Source organism: Prionailurus viverrinus, chromosome C1 (assembly GCF_022837055.1).
Source record: "Prionailurus viverrinus isolate Anna chromosome C1, UM_Priviv_1.0, whole genome shotgun sequence".
Taxonomy (NCBI): Eukaryota; Metazoa; Chordata; class Mammalia; order Carnivora; family Felidae; genus Prionailurus; species Prionailurus viverrinus.
This window is the reverse complement of record NC_062568.1, coordinates 20065310-20084722: the sequence shown is the minus strand read 5'-3', so window position 1 is coordinate 20084722 and position 19413 is coordinate 20065310. Positions and strand designations below refer to the sequence as shown.

General features: G+C 34.1%; 1 protein-coding gene across 1 annotated transcript in view; it reads right to left on the bottom strand.

Annotated features, from left to right (window-relative positions):
* The window catches only part of ERBB4 (erb-b2 receptor tyrosine kinase 4), a 1149310-nt gene that overhangs the window by 269571 nt on the left and 860326 nt on the right, over positions 1-19413 (bottom strand). Inside the window, exons 13-14 of the mRNA XM_047868778.1 lie at positions 7765-7897; positions 2762-2855 (exon numbers count right to left, since the gene is read on the bottom strand). Coding sequence (XP_047724734.1) covers positions 2762-2855; positions 7765-7897 — 227 coding nt within the window. The remainder of the gene's footprint in view (positions 1-2761; positions 2856-7764; positions 7898-19413) is intronic.

The following is a 19413-nucleotide window of genomic DNA, read 5'->3' as shown; positions in this document are numbered from 1 at the left end:
CATGGCACACAAAACACTTCTGTCTATAGTTGTGATAATCAATATATAAACCCAGAAACAGGCAAAAACCTCATATAAACTGTAAAAGCTGAAAGCAAGCAACGTCCTAGTGAAAGGAGGATGGGTCATTGTTTGAGCTCAGTCCTACCAGTTTCTCCGACACCATAACCTGAATTGTATTCTTACCTGCTTAGCATTTCAAGTTTTACTGATCGAGTGATCAAACAGGTTTTCTTGATTCCATTCTCTAATTTTCTATAAACAGGGGATTCAGGTTTATTAAATCTTTTCTACTTTTGACTTAATGCCTTTCCTAAACTCTAGACATATTAATTGACAATGTTCACACTGGGTGGTAATTTTAAGTATATGGCTCAACAATGCTGTCAATATGAAAACAAAATGTGTTCATTAAAAACTTATTTTTTTGTTCTTTCTTAGTTATCAAATAATTTTGAAAATTGAAAAAAAACATTAATTATCAGGGTTTTTTTAATGTGTAGTTGATAAACTGTCTCAATCTTTTGAGTAACAGAAGAATGAACAAATAAGCTGTGAAAACATACAAATTGAAATAAATTAATAAACTAGTTACTCAGCAGCAAAATTTTACACCATAGGAGACAGCAAGAGGAATAGAAAAAGCATGGGACTGGTTTTGCAGTCTCCTTGTTATTGTAATTACACATTTTTGAAGTCTCAGTCTCTCTGAAAGATACATTGTTTTTCATTATTTGACTTTTGGTACTTAAGTATGTTAGTGTTTAAAGAAGTCGTATATAGATAGCTTGACTTGCTTTAACAACTCATTTCAGAATTTTACTTCCCTATGTTTCATGTCATTCTTTACAGTATCCACATTTCTCTTTCTGTGGATTAATTGCCCTTTCCACTAATATCTTCAGTGGAGAAAGAAAATAGCTGTATATGCCCTTTGCATACTTACTTGGAGATCATTTACATATTGAATTGTCTTTTAGACTTTGGTTCTTGAGGCCAAATCACACCACTTCTTTTTCTCAGAGGTCTGATTTTCCAAGTTTAATCATCCTTATGGTAGTCCTCTGAACTGTCCAAGCTTTACACATCCTTCTTTAGATGAAGTTCCAGAACAGCTCATTGGGGCCTAATGGAAGTTTGGAGGGCTCAACGATATCTTTTTTCTAGCTTATTAAGTGCTGAATAAGCACTCTAGTAGAAAAATTAGTACTATTTAAATTCCACATAAATTCTTACGGAACAATGTTAAGGTCTCGGCTACACCCAAATGTTGGTTCCCAAATCATCTATTGAGAAATGACTCGATACACACACACACACACACACACACACACACACACACACACACCTGGAAATTTGTCTAAAGAAGGATGAATGTGACACTTTGGAATGACAAACTCATATTGGCCTCATTATTTTTTTTTCTTTTTTTTTTAATATATGAAATTTATTGTCAAATTGGTTTCCATACAACACCCAGTGCTCATCCCAAAAGGTGCCCTCCTCAATACCCATCACCCACCCTCTCCTCCCTCCCACCCCCCATCAACCCTCAGTTTGTTCTCAGTTTTTAACAGTCTCTTATGCTTTGGCTCTCTCCCATTCTAACCTCTTTTTTTTTTCCTTCCCCTCCCCCATGGGTTCCTGTTAAGTTTCTCAGGATCCACATAAGAGTGAAACCATATGGTATCTGTCTTTCTCTGTATGGCTTATTTCACTTAGCATCACACTCTCCAGTTCCATCCACGTTGCTACAAAAGGCCATATTTCATTTTTTCTCATTGCCACGTAGTATTCCATTATGTATATAAACCACAATTTCTTTATCCATTCATCAGTTGATGGACATTTAGGCTCTTTCCATAATTTGGCTATTGTTGAGAGTGCTGCTATGAACATTGGGGTACAATTGCCCCTATGCATCAGTACTCCTGTATCCCTTGGGTAAATTCCTAGCAGTGCTATTGTTATTAAGAAAAAGCCTGAATGATGGGAAACAAAGGGAGATCTAAAAAGGAACTACCATTTTCTCTATAAGGCTAACTTCAAACATTTAATGCCAGTGTGTCCATCAAGACTTTCCTAATCCCATAGCCCCTCCTTCCATTCTCATAGCTCAATATTTCTCTCTGCCATAGTATTTAACACACTGTTTTAGATTTTAGTTTATGTTTGCCTTCTCAGTCTGTCTTAATGTCCTTCACAAATCCATAATAGTTAAATAATTAAACACAAATATGAATGTCTTATAGTTTACCTCAAACACACCATGAATTTTTACATTTGCATTCCTTGTATGCCTCCTCTTTCCAGATGTTTCTTCTTCAAAGTAGAGCTCAAATATCACTTCTCTATGGGCTTCCTTGATGCCCTACTTTCCATCCCAAAGACAGATAAATTTCTCTCTATCATTTTTGTTCCTATACCAATTTACACATATTTATATTTTATCAATTATTTTGGTTCAATCTAATTACTTAGAGATCCATCTTTTTAACACTGTGAAATTTCAAGGGCATCTTCATATTCTCTTTTTAAATACATTATATGGGACATAAGTATTTAAGAAATTTAATTTGTAAATATTTTTTCTCTACTACCAAACTGTAAGCCTCTTGAGGGCAGAATATCAAACATGATTCCCCTTAGTATGCTATAAACACCTGCTGAATGGATGGATAGACGATGAAGCAATGACATAATAAACATTCACACATGTAACTAAATAAGCCAACACAACCACAGGTGTCTTCAAGCTTACCGGTCCATGGCATGTGAGGATGCCGTCTTCCATCTTCTCGCACTGGGGGTCACACTCCACACAGATGGAGCCATTCTCAAACTCTCGAAATTCACTGTGAAAACATCAGCTGCATGAGGTGGTATAAGCAAACAAGCTGTCAACTTAACAAATGAAGTAACATCTGCTAAAAGTCCTATTGGCAGAGTAAATTCTAGAGTTTGTTTCTCAATGTGCCAGGAGCATCAGAATCATTTCCCTGTACATTAAGGAATAAGCTCTCCATTAGGAGAAAAGATAAACTGCAGCCAGATGGCTCTCCCTGCCCTCCACTGGGTTCAACGATAGACTCATTCAGGAAACATCTCTCTTGTGAGAGATATTCTAGCAGTCTTAAAAAAAAAAAAAAAGGAGAGAGAGAGAGAAGAAAAAAAAAAGTATGACTCTTCCGATGACACAGCAGAATTATTTTCACTCTTTTTTTAAAGTAAAGCTGTGCCTGTTTGTCTCTATATAAAATGTTACTCTTGGCTGAGCTTTATTTTTTAAACTCTGAAAGAACCATTGTATTTTTCTTGTTGCTAAGTTACATGATATTCCCCATTCCTGTCCTTCAAATCCCAAGACTCTTCAATTTATTTTTGGTGAAACTTCAAAAAATGCTTTGATTTCTTTTCTTCTTTTAAAATAGCTGCCTTGGAGAATTAGAAAAAATAGCTTTTTATGGCAGATTTTATATTCTTATATTATGGATCTAATATCACAACATCTTTTTTCAGTTTAAAATCTTTTTGAAGTAATTCTATAAAGTATAAAATTAAAAAAAATTAGTTCAATGGTAACATTCTAAAACTTTTTAATTAAAACCTAGGACGATGTTATCCCTTTCCAAACCTAACATTTTGTGGCCATTTCAATATTAAATGTTATCAATATGTAAGTTTTCCAATCAATACCTATTGTAAAGTTTTCATTTCAATAATTGGTTATCATTCATGTACATCATGTTTATACACCCCATTCCAACTAATGTGTGAGTGGATGAGGCACTGGGTAACGACAATGTCAGTTACAAGTCATTAACAAAACATGACTAAATATTTATAGCTTCTGTATTATTGTGTGTCTATGTATCATGAGCTATCATTCCATACTCAAAGCATTGCAAATATGGCATTTAAGGATTAATTGCATGATAAATTTAAATTTATTTTTCCTAAAGTGTTCACTTATTTTTACAGTGAACTATCCCATTTGGCTATTGTAAAGTGTTAATAAATGATAGAAGTCTAAAAGGTGGGCTATATTTTCTGTTGGTTAAATTAAAACTACACTTACTTCAAAGCAAAATATTGGGTTTTCAAAACACATGGCATAAATTGATGGTTTAGTTATATATCAGTGCACATATTTATCTACATGGATTTTCCATTTTTAGAATGTGATGTTGGTTTGCTATGGACTAAGCTTTTGATGCATTTTATTGAGTTTAAAATCTCAATTACATATAAACAGACTGTTTTTTTTGTTTTGTTTTGTTTTTCATGTTTCATCATTAGTGATATAAAGCACTCAACAGAGGAAATCTTCATAATATAAAAGTCAAAATGACCTGGTATGAAGTGGTACCTCAATTGTGAAGAGAATCATTAGTATTATTTCTATAATGAAATTATAAAATTATAAATAATTAACATGAAATTATAACAAAACCTGCAATCGTCAGCAAATTCCTGTTTTTAAGAATAGAGTTTTGGGTTACTAAAGGGTTATGTTACCGAATGAAGGTCATAATTTTTGTGGTACTAAAACATAGGTCATTCTTTTCTTTCACTTCTTCAAAACCCTTCCCTACACACAGAGTTAAGGAGTAAGGTGAATATGTCATAAAAAGTCATGGAGACAACCCAGCTGCCTTTTCTTCTGCAGATTAGACGTCTATTTGTATGGCTTTGGGCTCTCTTCCTTTGTGCTCTCAGAACGGATCATTCCTACAATTTTTACTATTTCTTCACTCTTCATTGTCACTGTCTCCATCATTGCTTTTTCTTCCCCGTTTCCTATTGATTATACTATGACTGCCAGAGATTCCCTTTCTCTTGAATCTGACCTAGCAAATCACTGTCTACTGAGCGTGAGTTTTGCAGACTATGCTTTTTGTCACTTGTTTTTGCTACTCTACATTTCTCACAGCCATGCTGTGTGTGCTGCCTTAGCCAATCCTGTGAGCCAGCACCAATGCTCTGCAGTCAAGTCCTTCCTAAACTTCACTGGTGTTCCTTCTAGGACTTAAATCCCTTAACATCTCTAGACTTAATTTTGTAAATATCTTCTGTAAAAGGGAAAAATCGTGTTTCAATGAGAGGTTGTGAATGTTAAATATGAAAAATGCCTACAAAGAGCTTAGATTGGCACCCTTTCTGATGTTTCCATGTTGTTCTTAACGTTTCAAAAACATTTAACCATGTTGCCAGATAAGAACAATTTTAAGATTGCATTGTAATGAGCTTTCTCTTTCATTTTAAATGCCTGTGCAGTCTAATTCTGAGTTGCTGAAATACAGTGGCTTCTATGACCTGGATTTGAATGCTAACAGCCAGGAATTAACTGGTTTTCTAGTCCCCTGCAAAAAGTCCTCTTTTTAGGATTTCTTCTCATATGATAGTCAAAACTATTTTTATATAAAAATAGTTTCCCTGATTTTGGTAAATGTCACATTTGTATTTGTTTTCAGTAATTTTAAGATAACTATTCTACCTATCCATCTAATTAGCTTGGATAAATTGACACAAAAAGGAAATGATTTGCACAATTAGGTTATTTATCCAAGATTTAAAACTAGGAAGTGATGAAGTTAGGATTTGAATTAATTCTTCCTCAAAGGCTGTTTTAACTAACTGCCAAGCAATGTCGGGAGAAATTAGCCAGTGCCACGAGATTGGAAGTGGGAACACCTATCATTGCATAGACTAGAATTACATCAGACTTTTACAAGGTACTTTCACTTATTATCTTTCAAGCTAATTCTTGTATATGATTTCCTAGAGCCCTATTACTATTGCAAAATACATGAAAAACGTTATAGCTTTTAATACGTTTGATTTAATGACTTGTAAAATGCTAAACTTTCAAAAACAGTCTGGTAATCAGTGTTGTTTTTTTAGAAAACAGGTTATTTTTCCTTAGCTGTCATTATTTTGCAGACATGAGACAGAGGATAGTATATGCATTTGCATATGTATCATTTTCATATATCTGACAAGTTGAAAATGGAAATGTTAAAGAAAAACAATAGCATCTGGAAAGATACAGGACGGAAATCAGATGGTCTGAATTCTAGTGTTTGCTTGTTTCTACAGTGTTCTGACACTGGCCAACACTTAATTCTACCAGTTTTCACTATTTATTAGATGTTGCTGTTAGATGACATGATTGCTACAGCCCCATTTCCTCTTCAGTACTGTATGTATGTGTGTGTGTGTATATATATATATATATATCTGCATATATATACATGTATACATATATATACACAAATAAACCTGTAATTCACTAAATGGAATTAAAATCTATTAGTTACACTTTAATGGCATCGATTGCTAAACAACAAACAAGCATATTTTAACCATATTTTAATCAAGTATTTTATGTTCAGATAATATCATTCTATTATAATAATGAGAATAAGCATGAATACAATTTAATGAGAAAAGAAACAGAATTTGCTATCCATTATCAAATTTATAAGTTGATTGTAAATTACAAAATTATAAGCTGAAATTTTCCTGAAAAACAATTAAATTCTTATTTTAAATTGTTTCATACTTAAATTTCTCATTTTATTTTTTTTCCTAAATTTCATGAAGGGAATTGGTTTCTTTCAAAGAAGAGACGTATCATTATTATGATCCAAAGATTTCTATCTTTCTGATATAAAATGCAAAAGTGCAATGTTTCCTCGGATCATGAAAACAGTTATTTAAAATGGGACAATTCTATAACTGCATTGAAGAAATCATAATTCATGGTTTTATTTCAGCAAAAGCAAAGGCACTGTACATTAACCATTTACAGGTCACTTAAATACCATAACATTGTACAAGACATGTAGAATTTTAAAACAAAAATTCGAACCTGTAAAAAAAAAAAAGATAAAATGGGACAATTCATGAAACAAAAGAATAAATGAAATAAAGAACTTCAAAACTACACTTTTACAGAACTGTTGAAAATCCTTTTGGTGAGCATTATGAGAAAATTTGAATCAGGAACAGTACTAAAAAATGTATTATCACACTAATGAAGGACAACTGTGATGCATGAAATGATATGTTATGATAAACTGATTTTATGACTATGTGAAATGCCATGCAACAAGATATATGCCAGGTTTTATTGTTGGCAATGTGATTATTATAGCACCAGCAGGAATTTAAAATACTTGATTTAAAATACTGCTTAGGTTATCTTTAGAAAGTGGGAGAACACTTCCAAAAACTTCTTCAAATAGAAACTACAAAGGCAATTTTTCTATAGGGTTAAGCAGTTGTCAGAGACGCAGAAACATGTATTGTTTCTAATACACAAATAGACACAGAACTTGGATGGAAAAAAAATCAAAAGGTATATAGTATTCCAGATGAAAATTAATAGGAAAGCATGTGAAAAAAAGATTATTGGAACATCTGAAAGATTACTTGTAATAGTCTCCTTCATAAGGAAAATAAGAATATATTTTTCAATTTTGCTTAAGTACAAACTGCTATAACTTACTAAGAATGATCTATTTTGGTAGACTTTTTTAAAGTGTGTATAATAGTTGATACATATTTGGACTTATTTCAGATAAAAGTCTTTCCCTTAAAACAATTCTATTGTTGTCACCTTTATGCAACAAGAACTCCCCTGAAAAATCTTGGCCAGCTCACACATTCTGCAATTTTACCATTTTCTTATCATTTTAAAATCTGAAACACTCAGTAGTCAAACTTATGAGGTAAAGGCAACATTGTAAGATGCCTTACCCATCATAGAGGTTACAAGACTCTATGCAGCTCCTTCCTCTGCTGAAGCGACGGCAGGACAGACATTGGTCTGGGCCAGGTCCCCAGCAGCCATCACTTGAACACAGATGGTTGCACACCATTCCTGCAGCAGCTAAAAAGCACACCAAATTCAAGAAACAAAACAGAACGCTGTGTCAAAACTTACCATTTTAATATGACTCTTCCTAAGTAATGCTGTTTCTGAAGAAGTGGGATTGAAAGAGATCTGTGGCAGATAACTCTGTCTGCCTACCCAGTCAGTCACCATGACCCACCCTACTGTCACCTTCTTCCATATTGCAGAAACCCCATCAGTGCCTATATATATATAACCACTACATTTCTCATGAGAATAACCAAATATCAATTGTCTACATCAAAATTCTAGGGAGGAAGCATGAAAGAAATTAATCTTCCAATTAAGGTAAGGAACAGACCACCTTTCTCAACCCAAACCTTTGCTCCACTATGACACCAAAAATTTCTTCAATTCCATATGAGAACTTCATGAAGATATAGAACAAATCATCTTTGTTTTAAAACAAAACAAAACAAAACAAAATTTAAAAAGAGAAAGAAAAAGAAGAATATCTGGAAGATAAGAGGGGAGAAAGAAATGGAAATAAAATACAAGTTTTTTACAGGCCTCTGCTTGCCTTGCTATTTAGCCAAAGTGGCACATGTGAGGAAAACATTTTGCAAATATATGAAACAAATCACAGTAGTCATTCATGAGGAGGTATAAGAGAATAAAGTAATAACGAACTAAAATTTAGTTTTATCTCTGTATATTGGGGAGAAAGGTGCCAAAGAAAATTTGGGCTTTTTAAAATTGCTACTTAAGTTTACCACTCTGTGCTGACAGCTCAGAGCCCAGAGTCTGCTTTAGATTCTGTGTCTCTATCTCTCTCTGCCCCTCCCCAGCTGGTGCGCTCTCTCTCTCTCTCTCTCTCTCTCTCTCTCTCTCTCTCTCTCAAAAATAAATAAACATAAAAAATAAATAAATAAACTAATTAATTAATTTCTACTTAAGTTTGCCATCTCTGTTTCCCTTTATATTCAGTAACATTTATTCAGTATATTATTACTTATATAGAATAACATAATTTTAGTTAATGGATACTAGGTTTTGAATAAGAAGGGCCTATAGAGACTTCAAATGTTATTCTGAGTGTCTGAAAAGTTGATTTGTGGCATCTGAAACACAACTCTGTGTTTTCATAAAATATTAAGAATTTCCAAGAAGATTTAAAAAAATCAAAAACATCCTTATCTTCCCATTATTTACCAGGTTTAATTATTACGGGATGCAAATTGTCATGACAAGAGAATTTGTGAGGTGGGTTGGGATAGAATTGAATATGTGAGTATAATATAAGCAGGAAACATATCTGTGAAAGTTACCTTCTCTAACATATGCTTGAGAAAGTGAATTGCCAGCATCCATGATGCTAACTAGTTTTAACACACTGAAACAAAATAGCCCAATTTGAAATTCATCCATGTTGCTGTGTGTATCAATTTTCCTTTATTTTCCTCACTGAATATATTCCATTGTATGTATATACAGCATTTGTTAAATAAACCATTCACCTATTGCTACACATTAGACTGTTTCCAATTTTGTGCTACTAAAATTAAGTTACTATAAACATCATGTACAAATCTTTGTATAGGCATATATTTTCACTTCCCTTCACTAAACACCTAGGAGTAAAATGGCTGGATAATACGGTAAGTGTAAGATTAACTTGTTAAGAAATGATCAAATTGTTTCTCAAAGTAGTACTATCTTACATTCCCAATAGCAGTAAACTGAACTCAAAAATTAAAGTTTCCCCACATTTTTGCCACTGTTTGGTTGGTCAGTCTGTTTAATTTTAGCCTTCCTAATAGGTCTGTAGTGATATCTCATGGTTTTGTTTTTTTTATTTTTTTAAAGTTTTTTTAAATTTTTTAAAAATTTATTTTGAGACAGAGAGATAGTGAAGAGGGGAGGGTCAGAGAGAAAGGGAAACAGAGAATCCCAAGTGCACTTCACACTGTCAGAGAGCAGAACGCAAGTGAGGCTTGAACTCACCAACCATGAGGTTACGACCTGAGCTGAAATCAAGAGTTCGACACTTAACCGACTGAGCCATCCACGTGCCCCTCATTAAAGTTTTGATTTGCTTTTCCAAAATGATTAAAGACACTGAGCATCTTTTAAGGTGCTTATTCGCTGTCCATATATCTTGTTTGGATAAGAGCTACTGAATCTTCTCATTTTGTATTGGATTGATTGTTTTCATACTACCTAGTATTAAGAGTTCTTTACATATTCACTGTCTTCTGAAAATTAGAAGTTTTTAATTAGCAAACAAATTTATCAATTTATCCTTTTATAAATTGTGCTTTGGGTATCATGTCTAAAAAATCTTTGTCTAATTGGAGGTAGCAAAGTTTTTCTATGATGGTTTCTTTTAGAAGTTTTATGGTATTGATTTTACATTCAGGTGTATGATCCATCTTGAGTTAGTTTGTATGGTGCTGTATTAGTCGAGGCTCTCCAGAGAAACAAAACAAATAGGATATATACGATTTGTCGTAAGGAATTGTCTTACACAGTTCGGGAGGCTAAAAAGTCCCTCCATTTGCCCCCTGCAAGCAGAAGGGCCAGGAAAGCCTATAGCATAATTCCAGTTTCAATCCAAAGGCCTGCAAACTAGGAGCACAGATGGTTTAAGTGCCATCTAAGGGCAGGAGAACACCAATATCCTAGCTCAGAAGTCACACTTAGAGAGTGAATGTTCCCGTCTGTCTTTATGTTCTATCCAGACCTCTAGTGGACTGGATAATGCCTATCTATTTTGCAGTAGATCCATTCAGTCTTCAAATTCAGATGCTAATTTTGTCCAAAAACACCCTCACAGACACACCCAGAAATAATGTTTAGCCCCACGATCCAGTCAATTTGACACATAAAATTCACCATCACAAGTACTAAAGTTCTATTCATTTTTTGCATATAGATATCCAATATTTCCCGCACCGTTTGTTAAAAACACTATGTGCTGTCATCCAGGCTTTGTTGTTCCATTTAGAGAGCATAGATGAGTAGATTTAGCATAATTCTTATGGATCCTTGGATTTTCAGAACAGTCAATGAGCACTGGCTTCAACTTTAAGTCACCAGCTGTGCTAGCCCCTAACAAGAGAGTCAGACTGTCCTTTGATATTTTGAAGCGAGGCATTGATTTCTCCTCTCTAGCTATGAAATCCTAGATAGCATCTTTTTCCAATATAAGGCTGCTTCATCTATACAGAAATTCTCCTGATTGGGTTTTTATTTTTAGATAACTATAAATTCATGTGCAGTTGTCAGTAGTGATACAGGGAGATCCATATTCCCTTTACTCAACTTTCCCTAATAGTGAAATCTTACAGAACTGTAGTTCAATAACACAAAGAGCATATTGACATTGATATAGTATAGATACAGAAGATTTCCATCACACAATGATCCCTAATGTTGCGCTGTAAAGCTGCTATAAACATTTGCTTATCAGTTTTTATGTAAATATAAATTTTCATTTGTCTGGAATAAATGCTCAGTGGTATAATTGCTGGGTCATATGAACTAAAATTGGGCATTTTAGTTAACATTTGTTGTTGTTTTTGAGAAACGGCTGAACTGTTTTCTAGGTGGTTGAACCATTTTACATTCTCACCAGGAGCCTAGGAATGATCTCATTTCTGCTATATTCTCTAGCATTTGGTTTTGTCACTAAAATAGCTCTAGCCATTCTGATAGGTGTATATGGATATCTCATTTTGGCTTTAATTTTAATTTCCATAAAATGGATAATAATATTGACATCTTTTCATGCACTTATTTGCTATCCATATATCCTCTTCAGTAAAATGTATCTTTGTCTTTGTCCATTTTAATTACATACTTTCATTGTTGAATGTTGACAGTTCATTATATATTCTATCAGCTAACCTATATCTATATATCATCTAACTTTTCTCTTTCTTTCTCTCTGCATCTGAGTTAAAAATAATTTCTCTCAATCTGCAGCTTGCACTTTGGTCCTCTCAATAAGATCTCTTTCAGAGCAATTATTTTAACTTTAAAATCTAATTTATCAATTTTCCCTTTTATAGATTGTGCTTTTTGTGACAACTCTAAATTCTCTGTCTAGCCATAGGTCCCAATATTTTCTCTTAATAATTTTTCAAATGCTTTTTCTATATTCATTAATATGGTCATGTGATTTTTCTTCTGTAGCCTATTAATATATATCATACTGTTTGATTTTCTATATTGAATAAGCCTTGAATCCCTGGAATAAGCCCTGTATAGTTATGCTGTATAATTAATTTATGTATCGTTGAATTGTTGAATACTATTTGCTCTACTTTGCTAAGGATTTTTGCTTCTATATTCCTGAGAAACACATTGGTTTGTAGTTTTCTTTCTTTCTGTCCTTCTGCCTTTCTTTTTCTTTCTTTCATTTATTTCTTTTGTTTGTTTGTTTGTTTGTTTGTTTGTTTGTTGGTACTCTTTGTTCACATATGTATCCTAATCTTAAAAATCATCAGTGCAAAGTAGAAATAATTACTCATTTTACAGGTGGGCAGAGACTCAGGCTAAACTGCCTCAGGCTACAAGTGTCAGACTAGGGGTTTCAATGCAGTCCTGCCTTGTTCTCTTTACCCAAGTAGGGATGAAAGTCCCAGCTCCATACCCCACCTTCTGTGACACCAGATGCCAGGGAGGTTGGGGCACCTTGTTTTAGTCTTGTGAGGGTAGAAGCCCACACTTCTCATTCCTTTCCATGGGTGAAGTTGGGCCATGGTTTCTTTCTGTGGTGTTTGGCTAGAGTAGAGTAGTTGTTGCCTAAAAGATTTCTGATACAGCTAGTATGCCCCTTTCCTGGTGCTTTGGAGAGAGAGAACAGGATTTCATTTCAGCTTTTTTGGTAGTGTTTCTGAGTTTTCAGTTTCTTTGCCTCCAAATCTGGGAGGTAGGAGACAAAAAGAAAACCTAGGGGCCTCATATCTGTGCTCTTTCTTGGATTCCAAGTTGCCAAATATGTCTTCCTTCTTCTCCCCAAGTATCAAAATCTTACATTTCTTTTATATATAATGTCCAAGGTTTTCAGTTGTACTTAGCAAAGGGAATAGGCAAAGGTACATCTTATTCATCTTACCAGAAGCAGAAATCCTAGTACACATCTTTAATTTACTGCGGTCTATTTTCATTATATTCTACCACTATTTCAGTATTTTCTAGTACTTAATGTATGTTCTAAGAACCCTAAGATAGGATATATCCATTTCACCATTACTAAGCTTTGAACGACCATCATACATTTTACTTTTCTACATGCTATTCACCACATGCTCATTATTTTAGTCTAAACATTAGATTGCTCTTTTAAGAGAATTAAATAATAAAACAAAGATTCTATATATGTATCCATGTAGGGCTCTTTATCCCATATGTAGAACCATATTTTCATCTGGTATTGTTTACTCCTACCAAAGGACTTCTGTTGATGTTTCTTGCAGTGTGGTTTTCCCTTGGTGCTGCTCTCTCTCTGGCACTCTGTCTCTGTACTCCAGCTGCCTTGGTCTCCCTGGAATCTCAGCTCTGCCCCCTCAACTCAAGCAGTCTCTGGGACTCTTCTGGGTTCCTCCTGACTATGCTGTGGTCTAAAAATTCTCTCAAAGTAGTTGGTCAGAGCCATCGCCAGGCTCACTTCATTTGTTTCTGCACTCTTAGGAATCACTCTCCTTCATTATCTAATATCTACTCTCTTGCCAATTGTCATTTCATACATTTTGTTCTTCTTGTTGTTTCATGAGGGAGAGTAAATCTGATCCCTGCTATTATGTCTTGGCCAGAAAAGGACATCCTATATTTACATTAAAAAATGCAACATAGGATCACTTGCTGTTTCTTGTTTAGAGACAAAAGTTTTCATAGAATATTTCCCCAAAATTCCCCCAAACAGCTTCTAAGCACCCACAAAACTTTATTAAAAAGTATATCTCCTTTGATGTGCCCGGGTGGCTCAGTCAGTTGAACATCTGACTCTTAATTTCGTCTGAGGTCATGATCTCATGGTTCATGCGAACAAGCCCTGCCTAGGGCTCCATGCTGATGGTGTGAAGCCTGCTTGGGATTTTCTCTCTCCTTCTGTCTCTGCCCCTCCCCTGCTCATGCATGAAAGCCCCCCCCCCCCGCCTCAAAATAAATAAGTAAACTAAAAAAAAAGTATACCTCCTTCTATCCTGTTTTAATTTATTTACTTTATAGTTATAATCCTAAATAATATATAAATGTAATTTTTAAAGATAGTCTGAAAGAACAGAGACTGAATAGACTGCTTTCCTATGTAGCTAAGATTGTCCCTCTTCTCAAATATATTATTATTGTAAGTAACTCATAAAATTTGTGGACTTTGCTTAATTACAGTTTTCTCCACATCTTAGATTTATTAAATTAAACAACATATATTGTAACCATTTTTTTTTCTTCATATCGTGTGGGGACTCTTCAAAACTTGAATGGTTTTATGTTCTACTTGGGAAAGGCTGACACTTTATCTGCTATATTGATTTTAAACTAATAGCAACAGTTCCTTCTTTCTTATTTATTTATAATGCAGGGAAAGAGGGTTCTCTCACCATACAAAAGAAAAGTCAATTGAAATGGAATCTTTACATAGGTTTCATATCACTGATTACTTACATGTATATGTGATTTGTACTAACTTACAGATGTAAGGAGATTAAAAATTGGTTCAGTTAAGCTGACTGAACATAAATGTGTGAGATCAAATTCTATTTCATAGAGTTAGAAAGAAGCCAAAGATCTATGGTATCAACCAATATAAAGTTATAATACCCATTTTTATAATCATTCAGCCATTTTAAGTTATTAATAGAGTTTCACACTCTGCAACATGTATACATTTATATACACTTCTAATACACATTTGCATTTGAATAAATCCCCAAAAGTGGAAAAAAAGTTACATTAATAAAGCAACTTGTAAATACAAGCAGAGTACAGACAAAATCACATTGCAATGTTATGAATCTGGCTCTCTGCTTTCATCACTTTGAAATCCTTATAGGAAATAAAATCAAGGCTTCAAATTTGCCAACTTCTAAGTCTCTCAAATGCATTTTCAATTTCTTCCATTAGAATGTTGACAAAGTCATTAGTACCCCCTGGTTACTGCCAATTTCATGATATCCTATCACCCTTTGGTCTATTTCACCAATTCTTACTCATTTTTTTCAGGTTTCAAAGCCTCACACTCTTGTCCTTTCTCCTTTCCCCTACCAAGAGAGATGGACTCTTTAATATTGGGAAGGATAAAAGCTGCCTTCTTTGATTTTCTATTGCATGCTTTGAATTATATGGACAGGAGAATTTTAGCTTCACCCAAGCCCCTACCTTCTTTTCAACTGCTTAATGCCTCCCTTACTCTGAATTTTTAGATCCTCAATTTCAGAACAGTTTTAGACCAGGAAAACACTAAGCTATCTATTGGAGGAAAGTGAGAATAAACAGAAAACAATTACTTTCTTCTCATTTTTTTCCAAACCACTAGATGATGGTACTGAAGGCTGTGTTGATCATTTTCTCCAGAGTGAAACCAAGAGAAGTGTCTTCACACAGCATAGAACAAAAGGCCAAGGAAGCTTCTTCTTTGAAATTCTTCAGAGAAAAGAACTTTCGATTAGCACCCAGAATTCAACAGTTCTCTGACCTCCCAGAGTGATAGTCACATGGGGAAGGAGTAGAAGGCCTATTCAATGGCTTACAGTTCAAAAGGCCATTACAAGCCTCACTAAAGGAAACTTTAGGAATGTAGTGATTAGGCAACCTTTAACTTACTCTGTGTTTTCTCTGGAAGCTGTAAAATAGATTTTTCTTTATCTCATCTGAATTGTTATCTGTCTGTTAAAAATGTGGAGAGATAATAATGTGCTTAGTATTTCAACCTTTATATAGAGTATTGAACTTGCTTTCATTAAAATAGATGCAAGCTTAAATAATGGTTCTTGCTGCTGTGCTGCATGTGTTCAAGTAAATGGACTAGCTCAAAATATTGAAATAGAATACCTGTCTACAGGCACAAATGCAGAAAAAATATTTTTTCTTTCATTATACAAAACCATCCATGCTGCTTGTATTACTTACTGTATATAGAGGGATAGGTTTTATTTGGAATATATTTGAACAGATACCACTAGCCTTTTTTTTTTTTAAGGCTAAAATACATGATTTAGTTGTAGTAGCTCAGTTTTGTGATCAGAGCAGTATAGATTCAAATCCTTATTCTATGACTAGCCATGTAGCCTCAGGCAATTATTTACATGTTACTCACCTGAAAAAATGAATGATAATATCTCCCTTTCAGGGTTGTGATGAAGAATAGACCTCATATTAGCAGAGTATTTAATGCAGGATTACTTAGCTAAATTAAGCCCTCAATAAATACACTTAAGAGAAATATGAAAACATACAAGTATATTCATGTGTTACTTCTAAAAATATTTGTTGAGAAACTACTTAACTTTATGCTAGACACTGCTAACAAATAAGGATATGATGAAAACATGAAATAAAATACATATTCTCTTATCTACAGCTTACAGTCTAGTTGAGAAGACAAGCATGGGATAAATAATCACTGAGAGACAGAGAGAGAGAGAGAAAGAGGAAGAATGCACTGAGAGAATATAGCACTTGTCTTAACCTAATCAGTAAATCGCATTAGGTCTACCCACATAAGGAGGAATAACAAACTGAGATGAGAAGGATAAATAGGAACAATTAAAGCAAAGAGGGCTGGGGGAATTTGGGAATCACAACTCTAGCCAAGAGAGACTGAGCAGGGAATAAGATTAGTGATTATAGAGAAAAGGCTGGACATGGGCAGTGAGTGGGAAAGTGGTACCTGGTGAGATAGTCGAGGTATACAAGAGCCAGATTATATAGGATTTACAGGTCATTTACAAGATTTTCTGCTTTGTCCAAAGAGTTATGGGAAGCTGTTGGAAGGTTTTAAACAGCAGAGTAAGGATCTTATTTTTTTTTTCCTTCTCCAAATTTTTATTTAAAAACCAATTTGTTAACATACAGTGTAATGTTAGTTTCAGATGTAGAATTTAGTGATTCATCACTTACATACAACACCCGGTGCTCATCACAACAAATGCCTTCCTTAATCCCTACCATCTATTTAACCCAACCCTTACCACCTCCCCTCCAGCTTTTTATCTATAGTGAAGAGTCTGTTTCTTGGTTTGCCTCTCCTCCCCCACTATGTTCATTTGTTTTGTTTCTTAAATTCCACAAATGAGTGAAATCATATGGTATTTGTCTTTCTCTGACTTGTTTTTCCTAGCATAATACTCTTTGGGTCCATCCACATCATTGCAAATAGTAAGACTTCATTATTTTTTATGGCTGAATAATGCTGCAGTGGACATAGGCATGCAGATATCTTTTTGAGATCTTGATTTGATATTTTTTGGATACATCCCTAAAAATGGGATTGCTGAATCATATGGTAGTTCTCTTTTTAAGTTTTTGAGAAACCTCTACACTGTTTTCCATAGTAGCCACTCCAACTTATATTCCTGCTATACAAGATTTTCCTTTCCTCCACATCCTCACCATCACTTCTAGTAATTTCTCTTATTTTAACATGTGTGAGGTGTGGTTTCCATCTGCATTTCCATGATGATTAGTGATGTTGAACGCCTGTTTTCATGTTCTTGTTGGCCATATGCATGTCTTTTTTGGAGAAACTTCTCTTCATTCCTCTGCCCAATTTTAAACAGGAAAAGTTTGCAACTTTCTGTTGAGTTGTATGGGTTTCTTACATAATTTTTGTATAAACACCTTATCAGATATAATGATCTGTAAATGTTTTCTCCCATTTTAAGGTTGCCTTTTCTTTTTATTGATTTTTCTTTTGCTCTGCAGGAACTTTTTAGTTTGATGTAATCCCACGTGTTTACTTTTGCTTTTGTTGCTTCTACTTTTGGTGTTATAGTCATAAAATCATTGCCAAGACCAATGTTAAGGAGCTTACTACTGCTTATGTTTTCTTCTAGGAGCATTATGTTTTCAGGTCTTATGTTTAAGTCCTTAACCCATTTTTAGTTAATTTTTGTAAGTGGTATGAGATAGGCATCCTATTCCATTATTTTGCATGTGAACATTCAGCTTTCCAAACATCATTTATTAAAGAGACTATTTCTTCCTGCATTCAATATTGTTGGCTCCTTTATAAAATATTAATTTACTATATATGTATGGGTTAATTTAGAGCTCTGGATTCTGCTTCATTAGTCTATGTATACGTTTTTGTACCAGTACCACACTGTTTCAATTACTATAGCTTTGTAATATAGTTTAAATCAGGAGCCATGAAGCCTCTACCTTTGTTCTTTCATAAAATTGACTTGGCTTTTCAGAATCTTTCGCAGTTCTATAGGAATTTTAGGATTTTTTTTCTATTTCTGTGAAAAATGCCATTGGGATTTTGATAGAGAGTGTATTGCCTTTATATATGACTTTGGGTACTGTGGACATTTTAACAATATTAACTCTTCCAATCCATGAATGTGGGTTATCATTCCATTTATTTGCATTTTCAATTTCTTTGATCAATATTATGTAGTCTTTGATGTATAGATATTTTACTTCCTTCATCAAATTTATTCCCAAGTATTCCTAAGCTGTGGCTTTTGCATACTCAGTCTTTGTTATGTTGAGATGTGTTTCTTCTATTTATTCTATATCTAATTTGTTGAGAGCTTTTTTTCATGAAAAAATGTTGAATTTTGTCAAATGCTTTTTATTCATCTCTTGAGATGATGATGATTTTTGTCTTTCATTCTATTAGTATGGTATATCATTATATTGATCTGTATATTCTGAACCATCCTTGCATCCCAGGGATAATTCCACTTGATCATTATGAATGATTATTCAACTGTGCTATTAAGTTCAGTTTTCTTAAAAAAATTTTTTTTAATGTTTATTTTTGAGAGAGAGAGAGACAGACAGAGTGTGAGCCTGGGAAGGACAGAGAAACGGAGACACAGAATCTGAGGCAGATTCCAGGCTCTAAGCTATCAGCATGGAGCCCGACTAGGGGCTCAAACTCAGGAACTGTGAGATCATGACCCAAGCTGAAGTCGGACGTTTAACCCACTGAGCTACCCAGGTGCCCCTAAATTCAGTGTTACAATATTTTATTAAGAATGTTTGAATCCATGTTTATTCAAGGATATCAGTTTGTAATTTTCTTTTCTTACAGTGTCCTTATCTGGCTTTCGTATCGAAACAATGCTGTCCTTGTAAAATGAATTTGGGAGTGTGCCCTCCTCCACAATTTTTTTGGAAGAGTTTGAGAAGGATTGGTATTAATTCTTCTCTAGATGTTTGGTAGAATTCACCAATAAAACTAGAAAATAATAAATAAAACTGGGCTTTTCTATGATGGGAAGTTTTTAATTACTGGATCAATCTCCTTACTTATCTGTTAAGATTACCTGTTTTTTCAAAACATAATTCAAACTTGTATGTTTTTATTAATTAGT